Source organism: Oncorhynchus nerka, linkage group LG7, assembly GCF_034236695.1.
Source record: "Oncorhynchus nerka isolate Pitt River linkage group LG7, Oner_Uvic_2.0, whole genome shotgun sequence".
Classification (NCBI taxonomy): Eukaryota; Metazoa; Chordata; class Actinopteri; order Salmoniformes; family Salmonidae; genus Oncorhynchus; species Oncorhynchus nerka.
Window position 1 is genome coordinate 58,018,865 of NC_088402.1, and position 26,207 is coordinate 58,045,071.

Genomic DNA, 26,207 nt, shown 5'->3' on the forward strand with positions numbered 1-26,207 from the left:
TTTCATTCTTCTTCATCAACACTCCTTTAATGCACTTAACTAGCTTTTTTACATGAATGGTTAACATGACAAAATTACAGTAGTCACTGCATGCAAGTTTACACATTACAATCTCTCAAACATCTATCCAACATAGTATTTGCTTTGTAACTAGGGGGGAAAATAAACTAAAAGCCAAATTGTCAAGTACAAAAAAAACAGAAGCAGCAAAGTATAAAGTGCACATTTTCATTCAGAACTTTCCAGACCACTTTCCAACTGCCTTGGCACAACCACGACCCCAACGCGCGCACAGCCAGACATATACCTGAAGGACAACTGCCATTAGTGACACTATTCAGAGACATTAAGGTTGAGAGACATTTACAAGTCATAAATAGGCCTTTCAATGATAGTGCTAATGCCTGAATATCAGATTTAAAAGAGAAAGAAGGATTATGCCAACATAGCAAGTACATGTACCTTTCGCCATCTAAAATATCACCTGCTAAGAAGCAAGGCTTTGGGGTGCAGAGGTTTGATCATGATAAATAAATGGTGATGTTTCCACTATAACGATCCTTTAGAGTCACTATGATGAAAAAGCACAGGCTCAATGACCACACACTGAAAGTTCTTTTTTTAAAAGATCCTTACTTGTAGTTTATTTGCATTTGTCATTTTAAATAGAAGCCTGTTTGTAAATTATTATAAAGCCCAAAAGGGTTGTTTAGTGTCTTAGCGCTAAACAAGCAGTCTAAACAGCTACAACTTCTCAACAATGATGGCTGAATTGCTACAGGCAACAGCTCGGACAGAGCGTGATCCACTCTGTCCAACACTGATTTACACGGAGCAGCAGACAAATCAAAGAAAGCAAGCAGGACATAATACAGTGCACGACCCCAAGGCATGCGAGTGCATTCAGAACGGACTAACGCCTCCATCACCTAGTATGCTAGTCTACGCTCTTTCATATAGCCAGTGTCATTTCATAGTCTGAATATAGAGTTACCACCACACCGTGGTGCAGTAAGCTTATAGGAATAAATCACTTTGCATTTCTGCTGCACTTTTGGATGTTCCCTGGTATTTACAACAAAAAGGTTTAGTTGTTTTGTGTGTGACCACCTTCAGATTGCCATCATTTCAGGGTGGCACTTAAATAATCTTCTGTGTTCAAAGGCATGTAACGTCAAATCAAGTACACAAACGATCTGCAACATCTTTTGCAACGCATGACAACATATCATATGGCTGTATTTGGTATCAAATCAATTCCTCTTCCATAAAATGTACTGATAAAAGATGTTATCTTTAAATTAATGGGAGTGCAACAAAAATATTCTAAAACGTCCTAAAGGAGAGAGTGAATGATTTGAAGGGGTCGTCCATGTCTAGCAGGGTTGGGTGTCAATTCATTTTCAGGCCATTCCAATTTCTGTTGTATTTTGTTACGATACGGCATTTTCAAATTCATCCATTGAATTTCAGTTCACTTCCTGATTTGACCACATTGAAAACCAAATTGACCCCGACCCCATTGTCTAGGTAGCGAGGACTCCCTCGGGTTAACACAGAACAGTCGTGGTCTTTTCGCGGTCAACGTTCTCTCCACGGTTCATCTCACGGCCGGTCAGTGGTCACTTCTACCGGCCCTGCTGCAAGTACTGCTGGGTGAACATGTTCAACTCACTGTCCAGCCAGCCAGCTTTATTCCTGCCAGGGGACAAGGCAACAACATACTCAGATAGGTACACACCATCAAGACAGTAGTAGTGCCTTGTCTTCAATGAAAACAGATGGTACTTTAATATCACACTGCACAAAAATAAAATCGCAACATGCAACAATTTCAAAGATTGCGTTACAGTTCATTTAAGTAAAATCAGTCAATTGAAATGACTTCATTAAGCCCTAATCTATGGATTTGACATGACTGGGCAGAGGCACAGCAATGGGTGGGAGTCAGGCCCAGCCAATCAGAATGACTTTTTCATAGGTGAGAATTGTCTGGTAATTGAATGATTCGAATATTCGACCTGAAACATATAATTGTATGGAATTGATTAGAATGTATAAAATCATAATCAATAAAAATGTTTAGTCCTAGTCAGAATTAGGGTAAAACAATATGTCTTTATGGTATTTTAAACACAGACCGTCTGAGCTTGGTGCCAACCTGACTAGAGATTTGGGAGAGAACGGGGAGTACGTCTCAAGGACAAGGTCACCATCTCTGTCGGCTGGGTAGTGAGACAGACAGTGTGTGCGTAGCAGGATATGTGTGTGCGTCTGTTTGTGTGCATGTATGTGTGTATGTGCGTCTGTGTGTGTGTGCGAGCATGGCTGTGTGAATGTGGGGGCGTGAGAAGTCAGAATTGTATTCTTGACTTTAGAACGTTCCGTGAATAAACCTTTGACTATTTAGCTGGGCCGCCGTCTGTTTCATTCAGATCTTACAAATTCTGGTTTGCAGACAAGAGTATTATAATTCAATTGGGTGATGAACCTGGAGAACATAATTCTCTTATCAGTTTTTCCCCCACAAAAGGTCTTTATTACAGACAGAAATATTCCTCAGCACCCCTCACAATCCCACAGGTGAAGAAGCTGGATGTAGAGGTCCTTGGCTGGTGTAGTTACATGTGGTCTGCGGTTGTGAAGCCGGTTCGACCTATTGCCATATTCTCTAAAACATTGGAGGAGGCTTATGGTAGATCATTTCTCTGTGGTAACAGCTCTGGTGGACATTCCAGCAGTCAGCATGCCAATTACACACTCCCTCAACTTGAGACATCTGTGGCATTGTGTTGCATGACAAAAATGCTCATTTTAGAGTGGTCTTTTATATACCCCAGAACAAGGTGCACCCGTTTAATGATCATGCTGTTTAATCAGCTTCTTGATATGCCTGTCAGGTGGATGGATTATCTTGACAAAAGGATAAATTGCTCACTAACAGGGAAGTAAACAAATTTGAGCACAATTTTAGAGAAATAAGCTTTTTGTGCGTACGGAACATTTCTTATTTCAGGTCATCAAACATGGGACCAGCACTTTACATGTTGCGTTTCTATTTTTGTTCAGTGCAGTTAAGCCCAATTATTTTCTCCCCTTTACTATGAGCCCGTTGTAGTTATTGAGAATGCCAAGGAGCCTTGATCACTGAGCAATGTTGACTGAGCAGTGTCCGAAATAGTACCCTATCCCCTATGCAGTGCTCTACTTCTGACCAGAGTCTTTTGGGCACTTGGTTTTATAGGGAATAGGGTGCCATTTCAGATGCAACCAGTGTGCTACCGAGCGTCTTACCGGAGCAATTTGGCCTTGCTCTGCAGCGCATCCAGCAGCTCGATCTTCGTGTTCATGTCGGTGATCTCATCCTCCAAGTTCTGCCGTGTCACGTCCACCTGCTGACACAGCTGAGCAAAGGTGCCGGCCAGCTCCCTGCAGACAGACACACACCAGCAGCTCAGGGCCACGCAGTCTCAACTCTACTTAGTGAACTCACTGAACAAAATTCCTGTAGAGCCATGTCAACTTCAGCATGTCCTCAAGCGTTTAGGCATTTTGAGGAACAGCGCTCTGAGATTCAGGGGCCATATGTGTACCAAGCATCTCTGAGTAGAGGTGCTCATCTACTTTCGGTTTGCCCCTATCCGTGTCATTTTAGGCCTCGTGATATAGAAAACGAAAACTGATCGTAAATCAGGAGTCCTTGGGTCCTATTTACGACTGTTAAGTCAGCTTTGTTTTCAGAATGACCTACAACTGCAAAGAGCAATAGGCTCACTCAGTAGCTTATAGGCAAACCAGATCCCACTGCCAGTCCCTCTCACCACCAGAGGGCTTCTATGAGGCATGTTCAGAGAACAACTCCCACACGGCAGGAGACAATCTATTTATATAAAGCAGGCTTACATAACGTTGTGTGACAGATTGACTGGCCAGTGGTTCTATGAAGAGGCTTTAGCAAATTCTATACTAGCTGTCAAACATGCAGAACTGAACTACGGAGAGTGGCAGTGTGGAGCCCTGGCAAACATCCCCATCTCTTTGTTGAGGGGATTATATTGGCCTTGTAAGACTCGGTTGTGGTGGAGTAGGAGGGCAGCGGGCAGATAGAGAAATAGATGGAGAGCAAATGGATAGAGGGAGAAGGAGAGATAGATAGGAAGGGATGTTTTTTTGACTTTACCTCCCTTATCTCACCTCATTTGCTCACATTGTATATAGACTTATTTTTCTACTGTATGTTTGTTTTACTACATGTGTAACTCTGTGTTGTTGTATGTGTCGAACTGCTTTGCTTTATCTTGGCCAGGTCGCAATTGTAAATGAGAACTTGTTCTCAACTTGCCTACCTGGTTAAATAAAGGTGAAATAAATGTTTAAAAAAAAAGAAAAAAAAAAAAAGAGGGGATGTAGTGAGAGAAGGAGTCAGACAAAACAGACCGCTGTAGATGGGGTGTCCATTACTCACTGCTGAACCTGGTGGCTGCAGTTGGAGCCGGTGTAGCTGACGATGAGCTGCAGCTTCTCGCTGGCATAGTCCACAAACTGGCGCTTGAAGGCCCTCTCCTTGGCCTTGGTGGTCCAAGTGAGGCGCTCGTACACGTACAGCAGGCCGTACAACCCTACCGAAAGGGCAATCAGACGCCAGCCCACTGCCTTCCAGATCTGACACACACATTTTCAATACTTAACATTTTCAAATGAACCGTTGTTGAGTGCAAAGGAAGAACATACATTTCATGCCTGGGTTAAACAGGGAAAAACATTGAAAGTGTCAACTCCTTTCCTACTTGTTTTCGGAGACGATACTTTTGGTTTAGGGCATTGTCAACAACCATTTGCACATTCTTTAAAGCCTTCACGGAGTGTCTCCTCTATCCTTACCACGCCACCGACGACTATGATGCCCATGGATGTACGGGAGGTGAGTGAGGCCAGGCCGGTCACCATGGAGACCATCAGCTCCTCCTGGGTCATGGAGTTCTGGGGGAACGGGGGCATGCTGGTGCTGACCGGGGTGAGGGCCATGGGCCGAGGAACCTACAGGACAGACACCAATGAAGTAAATAGACTGTGCGTAGCTGATGCTACGTCTTGACCAATAAGAGCCATCAAAAGCCACCGTTACGCCATCATCATACTCCTCCTTTGAGATTTGATAACCGGAAGTGAATCAGGGGGGGGAATGATATCCCCACATTAAAATAACCAACTTGTCAGCAATGCCACAATGTGCGGAATATGGATGCAGCCAGCACCAATTCAAGCGATGCGGGAAGACATTTCATATGCAAATATCGAATGTAGTACTTTATGGTCCATTTTAAGAGAGACTGCTCCTGACAGCTTGTGTGGTACGGTGTAACCATAGAAACGCACGTAAGCCAATGTATGTATGCTAGCTAGCTTAAAAAGCGATACTAAGCATGGATGACGTGGCGATACGTGTGTGTGGAATTAAACTGCTATTCTTATGGATTTTCTAATTGTCCTTTCACAGCGGTTGAACAAATATTGTGCATTGACAATGAATGTTGTTCACGTCAGCAGCCAGCCTGGTGCTGCTCTGTGACATGCTGTATGGAAAGAGGCAACCAGTGAACTCCGTGTTTACAGTCTATAGATGGGTTAGCTGACAACGTCACAAAACCACCTGCGCGCTTCAAAATGGGGCAGAAGTCAGAGTGCTGTTGTGATTCTGGAGGGCCAGATCGCTTGCAACAATGACAAACTGCCATGTGGGGAATCGGAAGTGGCTCGTTTCAGCTCATTTCACTTCGTTCTTGACACCATGTCTTGTTTTGAGGCGTTTTGACTGGATTTTATGTCAACGTCATTTGGGCAAAAATTCACTCGCTAACCAACAACTGTAACAAATGTATTTGAGAGACAAGTGCTCATTGTGCAAATGTATTTGTTTTCAATAAACATAGATGAAATATAGCTTACATGTCAACAATCTCAGCCAACAGTCCATTCTGACCCATAGTTGCGCACACGTCGGTTTTGTAGCTAAACAACCAACCCATCCATGAGTGAACCAGTTCCTACGTTTATTGTACTGATAGTAATTCATGGCTCTTTTTACTGCCTTCGTGGGGGATTAACTTGACAGAGTGATCTCAAAGCACTGAGGAAACACAGGAATAACAACCCAGAATGGAGTATGCTTGTCTGCTCCCAAAGAGGATTCGCCCCTTGTTCCACTGAGAAAGGTATTATTTTATCTTCTCTCTTTACAGGGACAAGATGCTTTTCAAACAATAACAAAGCGGTCACCCAGCCAATGACTTGGTAAATAGCTGAGGGATGGTGCTGGAGAAATGGGACCACTCAACATGAATAGACAAGAGCTATGGATGACCATCCATGAAATCAAAATGATAGTTTTAACCATGTTTTGAGCCTATACAGTGTTTGCTTACAATTACGTCATAAAACAAGCTTATATTTATTTTTGGGGGTTCTGATGGGGTAAGAAAATGTAAATAAACTAGAGGCATTGTAAATTCTATTCTTTAAGAATAAATACATTTAAAAAGTCGAAAAATTGAGGAAGCAATCACAATGACGCCTTTAGGGTCAGGATTGGGGGCTGGTGTAAACCTGATCCTATATGTGTGGTGAAGGGCTACCTCTACCTAACCCTTTTCTTAAGGAAATAACACGCACACACACCTGGTCGTTGTAGCCCATGAGGGCACGTCGTGTGTTCTTGGGTCCCAGAAAACGGTTGACCAGCATGGTCCAGCCCAGGGAGAAGTGGAAGCCAATGTCCTCCTGGAAGTCACTGCACAACTTGTCGCAGGCCAGGTCGTAGCTGAGGGTGAAGATCTGCTGCCTCGGCACCAGCTTGTCCACCTGCTCCTGGACCGGCCCTGGCAGCAGGGGCTTCAGACCATCTGAGAAGGGGGATGCTAGTTGAGAACATCTCCACGTGGTTTCAAATATTGAACAACAATTTAATTTACTGGGAATATTTCAGCCAGTGTGGCTGGTGGACCAAACGGTTCCTTTAAGAATGGGATGGGGTTTGGAATTGTGTGAGTGCTGCTGCTGCGGGACTGACCGATCATCTCTGTCTGGGTGGACTGCAGGGCGGCGGTGATGGCTGTGGAACACCTCTCAGACATGTTCCTGCCCAGGCCCTCCTCAATGTGCCTGTGGAGCTCCTGGAAAGAACACGCACACAGTACAACATCACCACCGCAATCTCAATGGTTCAGTCCAAAATGGACACCCTATTACTACCTATGTAATGCACTAATTTTGGCCTGACCCTTACACTACAGCCACTTCCAAAATGTGCACCCTATTCTGTACATAGTGCAACACATTTGGTCAGAGAGAAAACAAACGGCACAGTATGACATTCTGAACAGACACGAAAATATAAAACAATCCAAGTTCATGGAAGTTTGCCAATCTGAACACACCCTTAAAATGTCAAAGGGTGTGTTCAGGTAATTCCAGGGTGTGTTCAGGTAATTCCCTGCAAAGGGTTGTTCTCTTAGAGAAGATAGACACCAGGACAAAACAGGCCCTAGGGAGAATTCCACTAACAATCTGAAAAGGATTGAGGCCTACGGCAAGTGGCCCATCCTCCTCCTAGAGACCTACTTGGTATACAGGCTTTTGTTCCAGCCCTGCTCAAACACACCTGATTCAGCTAATCAAAGTACCGATGACAGCCGATTAGTAGAATCAAGCATAAACACCCGGTAGCAAAAGGAGCAGGAGGAGTTGTGTGTGTGTGTGTGCTCGTCCGAGCGCGCGCTCGTTTGTGTTGGAGGCCAGGGAATCACTCACGTTCTTGTACACCTTGAGCACCACCTGAGACGGATGGAAGTCCATGTGGAAGTCATCCACCAGCACAAAGAGTCGCCTGATCTCCTCTGCCATGGCGTTGGACACCTACACACAGGTAAAAACACACACACACAGGGAAGGAAGAACAAAGTTCACTAGACCATTCTTAGAATTAAATCGTAGCGCGGGAGCCCATTTTAAACCTACCTGTCGCTCTACTTCCTCTGTGATCTTCTTGATCTTGCTCTTGCAGTCCAGCGTCAGCAGGTCCAGCTGTTTGTCGATGAACTCCATGCGGTCCTGGCGCTCCTCCCTGGTTTCTAGGCAGTGAATCCTGAACACACAAGGTTCACAAAACATGGAGCACAACCGGTTGCCTCGCACGGCAGCCGTTCCCCATCACTTCTATCATATCGGTTCAAATGAAGGAAAGGAGACAAGGAAGACCTTAACAATTGAGGCAGCCTGGGTACTTGGCTTGACCTGAGAACTCACCTCTGCTCCTGAGCCGCCACGTGCACCGAGTCCATGATGAGCCGTAGGGTCTCCGAGATCTGCTTGGCCCTCACAGTGTGCTGCTCAAACTTGGTCTTCACCGCAGACTGAGAGATACACTCCTACAAGAACAGGGAAAAACAGAGCGTTTCAAAAGAGGGCCTAGTGAATGGGCAGAAATATCCCGACACATTCAATGGCTTTCAACTGTAGAGCTCACTCTCTCCTAACTAGAGCATGCAGACATGATGTGAAACAAGTGATAAAAGAATGGTGTTGGATTGGAAGTGAACTGCACCGGCACTTGAGCAGAGTTCGGTACATATCTAATGGGAACCGAGACGAAGTATTGTAAACTGAAAACCCCATTCACTCAGGTTATTTCATTAGAAAGCCTTACCTCGAAGCGCCTCTCAAAGTTCTGGAACTCAAACATCCTGGCCTGGAATCCCTCGGCCAGAGCACCACCTGAACAAGTAAAGAGTGTGTTTATTTTTTTTTGGGGGGAATCTCATTTTCTTGGATATTAGATCATTGTTTTTCTGTGAATGTCTACCTGTGTGGCTTACAATGCATTAGGGAAGTATTCAGACCCCTGGACCTGTTCCACATTTTATTATGTTACAGCCTTATTCTAAAATTGATTAAAATCTTAATCTACACAGAATACCCCACAATGACAAAGCGAAAAAAGGTTTAAACATTTTTGAAAATGTATTTTTTAAAAAAAAACTGAATTCACATAAGTATTCAGACCCTATACTATTGAGACTCAATTTCCATTGATCATCCTTGAGATGTTTCTACATCTTTATTGAAATCCACCTGTGGTAAATTCAATTGATTGGACATGATTTGGAAAGGTACACACCTGTCTATATAAGGTCCCACAGCTGCATGTCAGAGAAAAAAACCATGAGGTCGAAGGAATTATCCGTAGAGATTGTGTTGAGGCACAGATCTGGGGAAGGCTACCAACACATTTCTGCAAAATTGAAGGTCCCTAAGAACAGTGGCCTCCATCATTCTTAAATGGAAGAATCTTGGAACCACCAAGACTCTTCCTAGAGCTGGCCGGACAGTCAAACTGAGCAATCGGCGGAGAAGAGCCGTGGTCAGGGAGGTGACCAAGAACCCGATGGTCACTCTGACAGAGCTCCAGAGTTCCTCTGTGGAGATGGGAGAACCTTCCATCTCTGCAGCACTCCGCCAATCAGACCCTTATGGTAGAGTGGCCAGACAGAAGCCACTCCTCAGTAAAAGGCACATGACAGCCCGTTTGGAGTTTGCAAAAAGGTACCTGAAGTACTCTCAGACCTTGAGAAACAACATTGAACTATTTTGCCAGAATGCCAAGCGTCACATCTGGAGGAAACCTGGCACCATGCCTACGGTGAAACATGGTGGTGGCGGCATCATGCTGTGGGGATGTTTTCAGCGGCAGGGACTGGCAGAATAGTCGGGATCGAGGCAAAGATGAACGGAGCAAAGTAGAGATCCTTGATGAAAACCTGCTCCAGGACCTCAGACCGGGGAAAAGGTTCACCTTCCAACAGGACAACAACACTAAGCACAGCCAAGACAACGCAGGAGTGGCTTCGGGACAAGTCTCTGAATGTTCGAGTGGCCCAGCCAGAGCCCGGACTTGAACCCGAGCGAACATCTCTGGAGAGACCTGAAAATAGCTGTGCAGCAAGGCTCCCCATCCAACCTGACAGAGCTTGAGAGGATCTGCAGAGAATGGGAGAAACTCCCCAAATACAGGTATGCCAAGCTTGTCGTGTCATACCCAAGTGTGTGTGTGTGTGTGTGTGTATGTACCTGCTTCTGGCATCCCCTGAGCCTTCTGAACGCGGGCCTGTAGGACCTCCTTTGCAGACACAAAGAAGATGCGGTCGCTGGCCTGGGCCCGGTCCACCACGCCCAGCTCGTCCACCAGGAAACTGCTGCAGCGGTCCATGTGCTGCCTCCTCACCTGGGGGGGGGAACAGAGTGACCGGGTTCAATAGAGCTATTTTGTGTTTACCATCAAACGTCACGTTCGAGTGATGTGTGCGCATCCCGACGTCAGAACGCTCTGTAGCTGGATAGCTGACGTCAGGACCTTGACAAATTTGCAGTGCGTGAGTGAGGACCATGAGGACATGTAAGACTGATGGCTATGTTCAACAATAGTATTCATCTTGCTTTATCTGGGATATTGTACCTTGCCTCACTGGCATGTAGCAGGTTTCTAGGTTATCAAATCTCTAACATATGTTGACAGTCTGATTACATGTTAACTCACACGAGCGCCATTTGAAGTTGCAAGTGGCCGTATCAACTTCTATGTAAACAAACCGCTTTCTGATGCACACGCAACTTTTCAAACACACACACAGCAGGAAAAATGGTATATACATACATACACACGTGTAAACAAGCCTACAGGCACATGCTCTTCCTTCAACAAGTTGTATTGGCAGCCCTGAAATGATCACAACATATGGGATGTTCACTAAAGGGCCGGGACGTTACCAGTATCGCGATACTTGTTAGTGTCGTGCCAAGGAAACAAAAACGCCAAGCGGTATTAACTTCTTTAGGAAAACGGGCCTAATGTTGAAAACAAACATCATTATGTTGTCATCCAGAGTCACGATTATTTATTTTCAAGTCTATAGCACACAATAATTTACATACAGCAGGTTTTTTTTAAGTACCAGAGAGTCAGTTATGTTTTTATTTTTCCCTGTGGAAAAAGTATTGCGATACTGGCATCGTTACAGCCCTCATGTTCAACCTGACATTTATTTCAAGGACATAAAGCCAGACTGAGGACAGTCAGTCTCAGTTCAGTCTCCTGGCCAATCTCCAGGTGTCGTGTCCGTGTTGTGTTGGGTTGTATTATATCAAACAGCTCAAGTGTTTCCCTTGTTGGACGACTCAGATAACCGTTTAAAATTGATAATTTCCCCAAGTTACCTAAAATGTCCATAACCCTTGAGAAAGGCACTTTAACCTAAATTGCTTCTGTCAGTCTCTCTGGATAAGAGCACCTGCTAAAATGACTCAAATGTAAATGTATAAGTTATTAACAAGACTGTGGTGGATTACAATCTCTCCTGGCCCATAGAAGACGTTCAAGATAACATCCAACTTCTTTGGGTGAAGTAGACGGCACAGAGAGAGGTGGGTTGAGTATCACAAGCCCGAAAGGCAGGCAGTCCCACAAGGTCTCGCTCAACCACCGGCATGATACGGCCATGGGAGGTGCAACCCTATACTTGAAATCAACACTTTGGCAGACCCTAGTGCCAACCCTACCTCAACATTAACTTAATTGCTGAATCTAATACTGTACTCTTGCAGGGAGTAGTTACCCCATGTACTCGGCTCAACCACGACCCAGAATCTGGCACAAACCCATCTAGCCTCTCCTTGTATAATGTTACCCAGAACACCTTTCACCTCTTCCATTTACTAGTGCAATTATTAGCCCAAATAAATATCGCTAATTCTCACCAAAACACTGGTATCTGGTGTAACCGTGATCTAAGGGTCAAAGCTAACGCTAATTCAGCTCAGAATTCTCATTGTAACCCTGACGGCGAATTCTAACTCACAGTTCACAATGTACACCATTTTAAAACCGTCCAAACTCCATTCGCAACCGGATTCATTTGGTAAGAGAGATTCAGTCAATAATAGGAATAGACTGTTCACCATCTATTTTAAATACGATTTGAGAAGGTCCGGTCTGGGTATGTGACAAATGTTCATGTTTCAAACTTCTCTCGTTCAAACGATAATTTTTTTTTTTAAATGACGTGAATTCACAATTCAGATATGGTCCTGTGTATGACTGCAAATCACGCAAATCAATCTACCGCAGTTCTGGCAACATACCATAGGGTTGTCACTAGTTACCACAGCCACAAAGTCATAAACCCTGTCTATTTTTACAATTGATCGTCTTAAAAATTTGATTTTAAACCCAACCACACCTGGATGGTGTGTTTACGGACATATTCAATCAATCCTTATCCCAGTCTTCTGTCCCCACATGCTTCAAGAGGGCCACCATTGTTCCTGTTCCCAAGAAAGCTAAGGTAACTGAGCTAAATGACTACCGCCACGTAGCAGTCACTTCCGTCAACATGTTGTGCTTTGAGAGACTAGTCAAGGACCATATCACCTTCACCCAACCTGACACCCTAGACCCACTCCAATTTGCTTACCGCCCCAACAGGTCCACAGACGACGCAATCACACTACCCTAACACATCTGGACAAGAGGAATACCTATGTGAGAATGCTGTTCATCGACTACAGCTCGGCATTTAACATAATGGTACCCTGCAAACTCGTCATCAAGCTCGAGACCCTGGGTCTCGACCCCGCCCTGTGCAACTGGGTACTGGACTTCCTGACTGGCCGCCCCCAGGTGGTGAGGGTAGGCAACAACATCTCCTCCCCGCTGATCCTCAACACTGGGGCCCCACAAGGGTGCGTTCTGAGCCCTCTCCTGTACTCCCTGTTCACCCACGACTGCGTGGCCACGCACGCCTCCAACTCAATCATCAAGTTTGCGGACGACACAACAGTGGCAGGCTTGATTACCAACAACGACGAGACGGCCTACAGGGAGGAGGTGAGGGCCCTCGGAGTGTGGTGTCAGGAAAATAACCTCACACTCAACGTCAACAAAACTAAGGAGATGATTGTAGACGTCAGGAAACAGCAGAGGGAACACCCCCCTATCCACATCAATGGAAAAGTAGTGGAGAGGGTAGCAAGTTAAGTTCCTCGGCATACACATCACAGACAAACTGAATTGGTCCACTCACACAGACGGCATCGTGAAGAAGGCGCAGCAGCGCCTCTTCAACCTCAGGAGGCTGAAGAAATTCGGCTTGTCACCAAAAGCACTCACAAACTTCTACAGATGCACAATCGAGAGCATCCTGGCGGGCTGTATCACCGCCTGGTACGGCAACTGCTCCGCCCTCAACCGTAAGGCTCTCCAGAGGGTAGTGAGGTCTGCTCAACGCATCACCGGGGGCAAACTACCTGCCCTCCAGGACACCTACACCACCCGATGTTACAGGAAGGCCATAAAGATCATCAAGGACATCAACCACCCGAGCCACTGCCTGTTCACCCCGCTATCATCCAGGCGAGGTCAGTACAGGTGCATCAAAGCTGGGACCGAGAGACTGAAAAACAGCTTCTATCTCAAGGCCATCAGACTGTTAAACAGCCACCACTAACATTGAGAGGCTGCTGCCAACACACTGACACTGACTCAACTCCAGCCACTTTAATAATGGGAATTGATGGGAAATGATGTAAATATATCACTAGCCACTTTAAACAATGCTACCTTATATAATGTTACATACCCTACATTATTCATCTCATGTGCATACGTATATACTGTACTCTATATCATCGACTGCATCCTTATGTAATACATGTATCACTAGCCACTTTAACTATGCCACTTTGTTTACATACTCATCTCATATGTATATACTGTACTTGATACCATCTACTGTATCTTGCCTATGCTGCTCTGTACCATCACTCATCATATATCTTTATGTACATATTCTTTATCGCCTTACATTGTGTATAAGACAGTAGTTTTGGAATTGTTAGTTAGATTACTTCTTGGTTATTACTGCATTGTCGGATTTATTACATACATCACTAGCCACTTTAAACAATGCCACTTCATATAATGTTTACTTACCCTACATTACTCATCTCATATGTATATACTGTACTCTATACCATCAACTGCATTTTTTATGTCCGTATTCTTATTCATTCCTTCACTTGTGTGTGTGTGTAAGGTAGTTGTTGTGAAATTGTTAGGCTAGATTACTCGTTGGATATTACTGCATTGTCGGAACTAGAAGCACAAGCATTTCTCTACACTCGCATTAACATCTGCTAACCATGTGTATGTGACCATTAACATCTGCTAACCATGTGTATGTGACCATTAACATCTGCTAACCATGTGTATGTGACCATTAACATCTGCTAACCATGTGTATGTGACCATTAACATCTGCTAACCATGTGTATGTGACCATTAACATCTGCTAACCATGTGTATGTGACCATTAACATCTGCTAACCATGTGTATGTGACCATTAACATCTGCTAACCATGTGTATGTGACCATTAACATCTGCTAACCATGTGTATGTGACCATTAACATCTGCTAACCATGTGTATGTGACCATTAACATCTGCTAACCATGTGTATGTGACCATTAACATCTGCTAACCATGTGTATGTGACCATTAACATCTGCTAACCATGTGTATGTGACAACTATTTTTATTTGATTAAAACCGAAAAGCAACAAAAATTCATGAATCTTTACAATATAGCCAATTGACTGTGGTTGTGCCATCTAGTCCAAACCCTTACCAGTGTTCCCCACCCATTCAGCAACAATTCTCTGCTGTGTGCCTCTCCATGTTCTCACTTCTAATCATTGTGATGGATCGTTGCAGTGCTATATGTAACAGCGTGTTCGTAGACGTCCAACAATCTGTTAACGCCACGTATGGTGCGCTTTGTACAATTTCTCCATCCGGACCGTCACAATTTTTCGACATGGCATCTTGTTGTATGTTTCTAGACATTCCATTAGGGCAACATTGAAGCTGACATCCTCTACCTTTGACAATGGCTGCATATCAAATGCAATCATTTCTGTAATCGGTGTTGTGATTTTCTCAGTCTCACAGTGCCTCCCTTTCAGCATTGCACCTCTACTGCCACAGTAGCTCAATTTCACCTCGCAAAGTTTGCATTTCACCACCTTCTCCTTTAAAAACTTCTCAAAGTATTTCCATACAGGACTTAGCTGCTGTCGCTTCCGTCTCACTGACAATTTTTCCAACTGTTAACAACGATGACGTGCGGAGCGCTTTATATCCGTGGCAAATCATTTGAAAGATGCATATCTCCTACTAATGTAACAATGCTGTAAGTATTTAATCAAACATTTTCCCTTTATGATGATGATCAGGACCTGTTAGTGGCAGCTTTGTGATCCTAATTCTGTAAAAAAATAAAATTAAAATAAAAAAGGGCCCGCGGTCTGTAATGAACCAGTGTTTTCCTTACATGTCAATATGTCAGTGTATTCTTTCTGTTGATTGGAACCGTGTGTTGTGAAAATGTGAACATATTATAAAGTTGTTTTGTCAATTTTAAAGACTCTTGGAAGATTAGTCCTAAAATAAAAATACGTTTAAGCCCTGAAAGCCAACGCTAAAACTAACCTCGGCGCGGCAGTGACTGCCAACGCTAAAACTAACCTCGGCGCGGCAGTGACTGCCAACGCTAAAACTAACCTCGGCGCGGCAGTGACTGCCAACGCTAAAACTAACCTCGGCGCGGCAGTGACTGCCAACGCTAAAACTAACCTCGGCGCGGCAGTGACTGCAAACGCTAAAACTAACCTCGGCGCGGCAGTGACTGCCAAAGCTAAAACTAACCTCGGCGCGGCAGTGACTGCCAACGCTAACTCACCTCCTCCATGTACTCCGGCTCCGAGGCAGAGGCATCCCAGCGGTTGTTTAAGATGAAGATGTTTGGACTGGAGAGACGCTCGTTGACCTTGTGGAAGAATGACTTCTCCTGCAAAGAGTAGCATTTGTCTATTCAAAATCCAATATACAGTATACCCTCAGACATGGCATTTGGTCAACAAGCAAGTTCGGGCCGAGTGGATTTCTTTCTAGAGTAGAAACATGTTTCTTACCGTCTGCATCAAAGTGGACTCAGAGTTTGCCACCAGGACAAAGACGTCGGCGTCCAGGCAGAACTTGTCGATCCAGCTGTCCAGCTCTGTCGTGACGTCAATACCGGGGCTGTAGGAGCAGAAATATGGGATGACTTCAGGTCACAAGGCCACAGTAGAAACTATACTGAACAAAAATAAAACGCAACATGAAACGATTTCAATGATTTTACTGAGTTACAGGTCATATCAGTCAAATGAAGTAAATGACTTGGGCCCTAATCTATGGATTTCAGATATGCATATCTTAGTCGGACACCTTAAAACAAAAACAAAAAGTAGAGGCGTGGATCAGAAAACCAGTCAGTATCTGGTGTGACCACCATTTGCCTCATGCAGCACGACATCTCCTTCGCATAGAGTTGATCAAGCTGTTGATTGTGGCCTGTGGAATGTTGTCCCACTCCTCGTCACTGGCTGTGCGAAGTTGCTGGATATTGGCGGGAACTGGAACACACTGTCGTACACGTCAATCCAGAGCATCCCAAACACGCTCAAATGGGTGACATGTCTGGTGAGTATGCTGGTCAAGGAGGAACTGGGACGTTTTCAGCTTCCAGGAATTGTGTTCAGATCCTTTTAACATGCATTATCATGCTGAAACATGGGGTGATGGCTGTGGATGAATGGCACAATGGGCCTCAGGATCTCGTCACGGTATCTCAGTGCATTGAAATTGCCATCAACAAAATGCAATTGTGTTTGTGGTCCGTAGCTTATGTTTGCCCATACCATAACCCCACTGCCACCAGGGGGCACTCTGTTCACAATGTTGACATCAGCAAACCGCTCGCACACACACACACACAACGCCATACACGTGGTCTGCGCTTGTGAGGCCGGTTGGACGTACTGCCAAATACTCTAAAACGATTTTGGAGGCGGCTTACGGTAGAGAAATTAACATTCAATTCTATTCCTGCAGTCAGCATGCCAATTGCACGCTCCCTCAAAACTTGAGACATCTGTAGCATTGTGTTGTGTGACACAACTGCACATTTTAGAGTGGCCTTTTGTCCCCCAGCACAAGGTGCACCTGTGTAATGACCATGCTGTTTAATCAGCTTCTTGATATGCCACACCCGTCAGGTGGATGGATTATCTTCGCAAAGTAGAAATGCTCACTAACAGGGATGTAAACAAATTTGTGCACAAAACTTGAGATAAATACACTTTCTGCGTATGAAACTATTCTGGAATCTTTTATTTCAGCTCATGGGACCAACACTATACATGTTGCGTATTAGTGTATATGAGGATAATGTAGTTTGTAGAGGAGGAGTAGGCATACAAAATTTAAGGGCGAAGTGAAGAGTGGTACCCATTCCAACATCAACCTCCGAGCACTTCCAGAGGACCCCTGGTTGTGCTAAAATAACTGAATGCCAGAAGGGAATGGTCTACCTGATCCTTTTAGATGTGTGGTGCCCTCACCTGTCCACCAGCACCAGGTCGTCCCTAAGCAGGGCACACTTGACTTTAGGCCACATGACACACACCAGGCTTCCTGCATCCAGGTCCTCATCCTGATGTAGAGCATGGGCTAGCTGGTTCACCGTCTGAGAAACAGTGAGCGAGACAGAAATAGAAAGTGATTGTGCAAGAGAGAGACAAAACATGCAATAACATGTGTTCATATTTGAACTTTGACTACATTTGATTGTATGAGTTATTGCAATAAAAGGACAGATATACTAGGAAGGAAATATATTCATAATCTATTGGCATGTGTTTCCCTATTTAAACCCATAGCAACAATACCACGATGACATAACATATTTCCATAGAGATAAGGATTAGAGGGAAAAAGGTTGCATCAAAAAGGTTACTCATCTGTGCCAACAAATAAAGTAGCCAGGCAGAGATTTTTCCTATGAGCAGAGCGGAGGTCTGTGTTGATCATTAGCCAGCGGAAATGACCGGCTTTCCGGGGTTTAGTCCCCATGGGGAGAGAGGAGAGGCCTGGGGAAGCTGTTAGCAGCCAACATGCTTCACACAGACCTACAGTACAGTCAAAAGTTTGGATACACCTTCTCATTCAAGATGTTTATTTTTACATTGAAGAATAACAGTAAAGACATTAAAACTAAGAAAAAAAAGTGTTATATTTTGATTTGTTCATTTTATATTTGAGATTCTTCAAAGTAGCTACCCTTTGCCTTGACAGCTTTGCACTTGCTTGGCATTCTCTCAACCAGCTTCATTGCAGGTAGTCCCCTGCAATGCGTTTAAATTAACAGGTGTGCCTTGTTCAAAGTTACATTTGTGGAATTTCTTTCCTTCTTAATGCGTTTCAGCCAATCAGTTGTGTTGTGACATGGTAGGGAGGTATACAGAAGATAGCCCTATTTGGTAAAAGACCAAGTCCATATGGCAAAGAACAGCTGAAATAAGCAAAGAGAAACGACAGTCCATTTTTAGTTTAAGACAAGGTCTGTCAATACGGAAAATTAAGAACTTTGAAAGTTTCTTCAAGCGCAGTCGCAAAAACCATCAAGTGCTATGATGAAATTGGCTCTCATGAGGGCCGCCACAGGAAAGGAAGACCCAGAGTTACCTTTGCTGCAGAGGATAAGTTCATTCGTTTACCAGCCTCAGAAATTGCAGCCCAAATAAATGCTTCAGAGTTCAAGTAACAGACACAACAGATCTCAACATGAACTGTTCAGAGACTGCGTGAAATCAGGAATTCATGGTGGAATTGCTGCAAAGAAACCACTACTAAAGGACACCAATAAGAAGAGACTTGCTTGAACAAAAAAATATGAGCAATGGACATTAGACCAGGGGAAATCTGTCCTTTGGTCTGATGATCTCGGCATGTGTGGTTCCCACTGTGAAGCATGGAGGAGGTGGTGTTATGGTTTGGGGGAGTACTTTGCTGGTGACACTGATTTATTTAGAATTCAAGGCACACTTAACCAGCATGGCTACCACAGCACTACACCATCCCATCTGGTTAGGACTTACACAGCTGGAATGTGAACACATGATAAGAGCGGCTGAGAGCATTCAGGGTTGCTGGTGTTTTGTTGATTCTGTTGCTATGTTTGGAGACGCGGGTCAGTAACAGGTTTGATCAGGATGCATATCATAGGCACACGGCCATTTCTGGGTCATAAACTACAGTCAACAGGGAAGTGGATATTTCTGGGTCATAAACTACAGTAAACAGGGAAGTGGATATTTCTGGGTCATAAACTACAGTCAACAGGGAAGTGGATATTTCTGGGTCATAAACTACAGTCAACAGGGAAGTGGATATTTCTGGGTCATAAACTAGTCAACAGGGAAGTGGATATTTCTGGGCTCCTTTAGGTGATTATGTGATACATTGCACCAGCATTCCGGGATGCTGGTATTTTAAAGAATAAAATAACATTGATAAGAAGTAGCTATATTCCATTAAGAGAGGTCTACTTTCCAAGTGAAAAAAGGTGTGGTACTCGTTAAACTGTGGTGGAACTGGCTAAGAGAGGTTTGCTTGCGTACAATTACAAAAAAAATAGGTGCTGGATAACCAGTGAGAGTCATGGTTTTGATGGAGGACTATTGGTTTACCGGGCCACCCACCGTTTACTAAATAAGACAACTGCTCAACAGAAAGCCACCGTGACAGATCTGACTTCATCTGCTGTAGGACAAGTAGAAATGTATTCATACAGTACAGAATTACAAGCCACCTGTTTTACTGCTGTTATACTTAGATGGGCATTGCATCACAGTAATTACAATGCCTAAACTAAGATGGGCTTGGGAGATTTGAACACATCAAAAGGTTGAGAGCATGTTCTTATCTCAACAAACTACATTCAATTTAAATCTTAAACTTCCTCTCAAAAGATGTGTGTGTTGTGCTGAGCAAACCCCGAGGAAGGCGCAGGGCCGAAACGTTTGTTATCTTCAATACATTTCTGGGAGGACACATGTGCGACTTTATTTTTCATAAAGTAGGTTTCTCCCCCCCCCCATTAGTCAGCACCTCGCAAACGTATTGTGTGTGTGTGCACTTAGCTAGCGTGCGAAGAGTTCAGAGAAGTCTTCCAGGGTGCAGTATCCAACTTCAAAGAGCTTTAAGTAACGTCTTGTTTGTTTTTTTACCGACAATTAAATTTATTCCAAAAAAGAAACACTTGTTCCTGTTGCTATTTTAAAAAGTCTCTCTTTAACCTCGTGTGGAGGTACTGACTTTGATGCTCTTCTTCTCCTCTGACCCCTCTGTGAGCAGGAAGGACTCGTTGCCGTCTGTCCCCTCCACCTGCAGGAAACAGTTGGTGGTATGTCCTATCCCAGAGGGGAGCACCTTATCACACAGCATGGCGTTGATCACTGAGCTCTTCCCGTTACTTGTCCTATAAAGTAGAACACACTGATGAGTGAGGAACATTTAAAACAGGTCTAGAGCATTTTCCAGAAATGTGCAGTAGTCCAACCCATTTTTAGAAAGACTAATTTGATTGTGTGATTCATTGAAAAATTAATAGCGGGGAAAACGTGCAGCTTCCGAACTCCAATGACTGGTGGCGGCATCGCCAGTGGTCATTACGCGGTGGAGGGAATGTACCTTCCGAAGAAGACACACTTCATGTGTCTGCGTGCCAGCACCTCTCCGATCCCTGCCACCTTTGACAGGTAACCGTGCACCTCCTGAACCTGCTCCTCTGTCGTGACCGGGTCCAGCTCCTCATTCCTATAGGTGTCTGTAGGCGGTAGAAAAAAATTAATCACACAACCATTGCAAACCCCTAGGAACTAGACGAGAGGTTGACCGTTTAATCGAAATGGGCGATTAATAAGGGCCGATTTGAAGTTATAACAATCGGTAATCTGCATTTTTGGACATCGATTGTGGCCGATTACATTGCACTCCATGAGGAGACTGCGTGGCAGGCTGACTACCTGTTACGCAAGTGCAGCAGGGAGCCAAGGTAAGTTGCCAGCTAGCATTAAACTTATATTAACATAGTCAGCCACCAATTGTGCAAGTCCTTCCACTTAAAAAGATGAGGCCTGTAATTTATCATAGGTACACTTCAACTATCTGCATGGAGGAATGGGCCAAAATACCAGCAACAGTGTGTGAAAACCTTGTGAAGACTTACAGAAAACGTTTTACCTCCGTCAGTGCCAACAAAGGGTATATAACAAAGTATTGAGAAACTTTTGTTATTGACCAAATACTTAATTCCCCACCATAATTTGCAAATAAATTCACTTAAAAAAAATCCTACAATGTGAATTTCTGGATTTTCTTTTTCTCATTTTGTCTGTCATAGTTGAAGTGTACCTATGATAAATTACAGGCCTCTCATCTTTTTAAGTGGGAGAACTTGCACAATTGGTGGCTGACTAAATACTTTTTTGCCCCACTGTACACACACCTCTAAACTGGACCAACACTGAGAGAATGTGGCATAAATACACTGTAATCAGCACTACAAAGCAAACTGGAGCCGGAAAATTCACTTAGTGAATGACATGTGTGGGTGTTAAGTGCCAAAGACAGACGGAATAATATTTCCGTTGTACTCCACACACAGTACTGTTTGGACTGAAACCTAGTTGCCAATAGAACAGGCAAGTGTCAATCAATTCCACACCACAAAACATTGTGCTGTTCATTGGTGTAAACGAAAGCCAGGTTTATCGACCACAACTTGTGGTAAGGTGGAAGGCTGGTAGCTACCTTCCAGAAAGTAGGAGCTTTCTTTGATGTACGCGGCCAGCTGCTCGAAGATGCCGTTGATTTTCTTCTTGGCCGTGACAAAGTGCTTGAGCGGGCTGGCGTTCACTTCCGCCATGAGTCTTTTGTCTTTCTTGCCAATAGCGTTGGGGTTAGGTCGTGTGAAAACCAGAGACATTGCACTGAAAAAGAGAGAAAAGAGACTAAATGTGTAATACTGAAAACAGATCATCCTAGGTAAAAAAAAGAAAAAGAGAAAAGGAAAAAAAAAAAGAGGGAAAAAAGGATGAACTCATTTACAAATGTAGGCTGTCACTAATATGTAGGCCCTAGCATCCTCTGAAACGGTGATGGCATTGGAAGGATAGGCTTAGCGAGCGACTAATCCGAACTGAAAGTTCAAAACCCAGGGAGAAAATAAAACAAAGCCAAATCCTTATCATATTCCAGTTGACAAGGTCTTTGAAAAAAAGATAATACCATGTTATGTGATTAGGGTACATTTCTTAGCCTACCTGCTGTAAAATACAAATTGTAGAAGGCATTCGAAGTGTTTCAACAGTGAAAACAGAAGGAATGACAAGACACCTTACTAGTCAAATAGTAGCAGAACAATGGCTTATGTTCAATGAAAAACTAAACTTCATTAACTGACCCCTATTTAAAACATAGGCCACATTGTTCATTGGGGAGTCAAATGTAGAGTAGAACGGTCCTTTGAATGCCAGCTGCTAATAGGAAAAATGCTGCTCTGTTCAAAATGGTGAGGATGTAAACAATACATTCACTCTACTATTAGGATCCCACAGAAAGGAAACCGGGATGTTTCCAGATCCCTTTTCTGCTAGTAAGCCTAGGCTATAGGCTAATATCCACTCTAAACTTGTTTTACAGTTGACTTTTTCAGGAGATTGCTTTAGATTTGGGTACCATATGCAAGCAAGATAGATTGTGAATATTTTTGGAGCTGAACGACACCTCATTATCAAATGACAATTACACAGGAGAAAAATCAACTTCAGAATGAAAACCAGCTAGAATAGAATCAGTTTAGTTTCCATAAATAACATTGACAAACAATAGGCTAATGGTCAATAAGCTAATTTTTAACTTGTGATGGGGGGGGGGGGTCAATAGTCACATATCGGGATATTATTTAACGCTATAACGCAATATTACTTGTGTTAGTTGGCTGTAACTGCATAAAAAACACGAGTATTTTCCTTACATATCTTGTTCTCCATCTTTTTCAATAGTGAGCGAATTTGTTTTCAGCACTTTTATTTCCATGACGGATCAAAGCTTGTTTTCTCATGTCTCTCTTGTCCCTCTGGGTAATTCCACATTAATAGAGTGATGCCGCGAGTCACATTTTCCACTTTAAAATGTTTCAGTGCATATGCATAGTTTGGTAACAGAATGACGGCACCAAAAGCACAAACTGTCATTATTTTAACAAACTTCGCATCTGCACTGTTCTTCAAGTAAAATGTGTTTGTCAAAGTCCGAGGAGTTTCTTTTTAAATGAGTCCTTGTGCATCGAGTTGTTGTTTTCACTTTGAAATCATTGCTTTTTGTTTGGCATACATTTTAAAGTGAATAACGCGAGTCTCAGCATCACTTTGTTACCGTGGAATTGGCCCACTGCAGCAAACATATGGTGAGCAATATTTTTGGAACATAAAATCACAATAAATCTTGAGAATCGCAATAGGCCTACATATAGTATTGGCACCTAGGTGATAATGTCGTATCGGAAGGTAGCCTAGTGGTTCGCGCATTGGGCCAGTAACCGAAAGGTTACTAGATCGAATCCCTGAGGTGATAAAGGAAAAAAATCTGTTGTTCTGCCACAGAACAAGGCAGTTAACCCACTGTTCCTCGGCCGTCATTTTAAATAAGAATTTGTTCTTAACTGACTTGCCTAGTTAAATAAAGGTTAAATTCCCGGCCCTAGTTTTAATCTTAACTAATGACATTGTCATATAGCCTATATTACTCATGCAGTAGCCTAGTCAATCACACAACCATCATAAACACATCTCAACCGGTTTCATTTTGAATTCCTGATAGATATAAAAAAGATAGTGTCTTCTATCAAAGCATTTTTGTAGTCCTGGAGACAGACAGTATGGGCCTACAGGTCTAAGCCAAAAAGCACATGCACTGGCACCTGCTCTGCAGGAGTGCCAGACTTCACAGCCAATTGACTGTCACCAGGAGCTCTTGGCACCAGGTTACTAGTGTCAGGTGTCAACCTAACAGAAGCCTTAGACATTGCCATCTGATAATCTACCAAAACTCCATGGTAATCTGTGATTAAAGTGCCTGAGTGAGTTAACTACAACTCCTGAAACCTTATTTTAGTCATATTGTAGAGTTGACATCAGCAAGCAATGCATCAACTCATAATATCGAAAAGGATCTTAGAGTGCACTCTTAATAATGATAGTAAAAAGCTCAACGTACAGAATCTTAATTTATTATTGTTCAATATGATCCTAAACCTACCCAACCCTAGTGACTCAGCCAATAAGTGTTCAACAGAGAGCGAGAGAGAGAGAGAGCGAGCGAGAGACAGCGAGCGAGAGAGAGAGCGAGAGAGAAGCTCTGAGTCACCTTCAGTAAGGCCTACACTGTAAGGACAAGCATGATTTGCTTTTGGCAGCTGTCCCCATTCCCAGTGTCAGACAGCCGTGGTTCACATGGACTGCTGCCCTGTCAGTAATGACAAAGTTCAAGCCACAAGCATGTTGTAGCCCATGTAAAATTCAGATGTCTTTTTCAGCCACAGCCGACTCTTTGCAGTCAATTCTCAATTGCAATCTCAAATGTGTTTTGCATTAAAGCAGTCAAACGTGCAATATCTTGAAAATGTGAGTGCTGACATGCAACACAATTTGGGACTGTATCAACAGTTGACTAATGAAAAAAAAAAAAAAAAAAGAGTTTGGGTAGATTTTCCCTTTAATGCCGCTTTCGAGACAAAAAACAATGGCTCAGTTTCCCACTTGAAAAATATCAGAATCAACTAATAGGAAGCTATAGGCAAAAAGAGTATGCAAATGTCAACTAATGGATTCCTAGTTGTCTTAAAAGCACTAATCACATTATCTGGTTTATGTACAATCTGTAGCTAACCCCCTGACTATGTGCATAGGCACCACTCCCCCTGGATGACTGCCTGTGATCCCTGGCCCTTGACCCAACAGTCCGAGGGTGCCTCAGGGAGAGCTGGATTTGCAAAAAAAAAAAAAAACATTTACATTTCACACTTGTACATATGTGAAAAAGGACAACTATAAGCGGACCCTATTTGACCTTTTGTGTAAAGAGTAGAAAAATTCCCATCAAAAGCGATTCAGCATTGAGTAAAACTGAGGGTAGGTGCCACTTACCTTACCTACTTGTTAGATCAACCTTCAGGGAAAATATTAGGCTAATGTTACTTTAGCTAGACAATAACTTGATCGTTACCATTCACCTACATTTCGCAAGAGACACAGCTGAGGCTGCAGTGGTCAAACAGACTACATTAACGTTACCGCAGTGACCTAAGGGATAATCCACCCTAAAAATGAAACGTGCGACGTCATGATAACGTTCTCATGACTGGAGATAGGGGATAATTTGCCTAGAGATAGACCACAGACCTTGTATATCGTCATGACGGAGTATATATATTTCACCGACATATGCTAAAACGAAACAGTGAACCAAATTAATCAGCTCAGTTTTTCCGTGATTTTCGCTTCTCGTCTTGTCCTACTCGCCCTGTTTGTTTCTGTGTGAAAGGGCCGTTGGCCTTGGGAAAACTGTAATCACGTTGACAATTGTGAAATTTTATAGCTAGCTAAATATTTCACATGCTGATATTGACTTTGGTATTATTGTGGGGTAGCTAGTTTGTGTAGTCTGGGTTACCGGTCTTTTAGCGAACATCCCACTCCTGTCATTTGCCAAAGACTAGCTAATGGCGGGTAGCTTGCTGCCGTTAACTAACCACAAGTGACATTTGCGCTGGTTTTACAAGTTTCTCTCTGACTTTGGACATGACATAGCTAGCTAAAGAGTTAGCTACAAAGGTAGATAGCTAGAAAGCTCCGATGCTTCCCGTTGTCTCACGTGAATGTAACAACGTTAGCAGCTAGCTAACATTAGCCAACGAACGTTAGCATCACTGGAGAAGTCTTACCACGAAAGGGTGGACTGATTTATAACCAGTCTTCTTGCATCTTGGTCCTTCGATTATAGCAATGAATATGTACTTAAATGTTACAAAATCTAGTTAGTTAGCTGTTTTCTCCGACCTATCCAATTAAATGACATAGCCAATGAATGGAAAAGGAGTAAATTTTGTAATTTTCACGTCCTTGTCAGTTTTGTGGTGGTTGACAACTACAGCAA

General features: G+C 43.4%; 1 protein-coding gene across 2 annotated transcripts; it reads right to left on the minus strand.

The window, feature by feature from the left end:
* Positions 1 to 26,202, minus strand: mfn2 (mitofusin 2). Of its 2 annotated transcripts, none has more exons than XM_029664267.2 (18): positions 25,996 to 26,202; positions 21,804 to 21,982; positions 20,682 to 20,817; positions 20,307 to 20,469; positions 17,552 to 17,676; positions 16,079 to 16,187; positions 15,847 to 15,954; positions 10,123 to 10,276; positions 8,702 to 8,769; positions 8,302 to 8,423; positions 8,014 to 8,140; positions 7,807 to 7,911; positions 7,067 to 7,169; positions 6,676 to 6,899; positions 4,882 to 5,037; positions 4,466 to 4,662; positions 3,295 to 3,429; positions 1 to 1,698 (listed from the first exon to the last, which is right to left on the minus strand). In XM_029664267.2, exons 2-18 carry the CDS (start codon positions 21,976 to 21,978, stop codon positions 1,629 to 1,631), a joined length of 2,277 nt encoding a protein of 758 aa, XP_029520127.1. In that variant the 5' UTR covers positions 21,979 to 21,982; positions 25,996 to 26,202; the 3' UTR covers positions 1 to 1,628. The 2 variants fall into 2 exon arrangements, with proteins under 2 accessions (XP_029520127.1, XP_029520128.1); XM_029664268.2 differs by lacking the exon at positions 25,996 to 26,202 and adding an exon at positions 25,199 to 25,347.
* Between the last annotated feature and the right edge of the window lie 5 nt (positions 26,203 to 26,207).

What these genes read in the sequence shown, in the direction of transcription:
- mfn2 (XM_029664267.2), bottom strand. Translation starts at nt 21,978, where the DNA reads ATGTCTCTGGTTTTCACACGACCTAACCCCAACGCTATTGGCAAGAAA. An exon ending in AAGCTCCTACTTTCTGGAAG is followed by an intron (nt 20,818 to 21,803) that starts GTAGCTACCAGC and finishes TACCGCCTACAG; the next exon opens with ACACCTATAGGAATGAGGAG. An exon ending in CAGAGGAAGTAGAGCGACAG is followed by an intron (nt 7,912 to 8,013) that starts GTAGGTTTAAAA and finishes ACCTGTGTGTAG; the next exon opens with GTGTCCAACGCCATGGCAGA.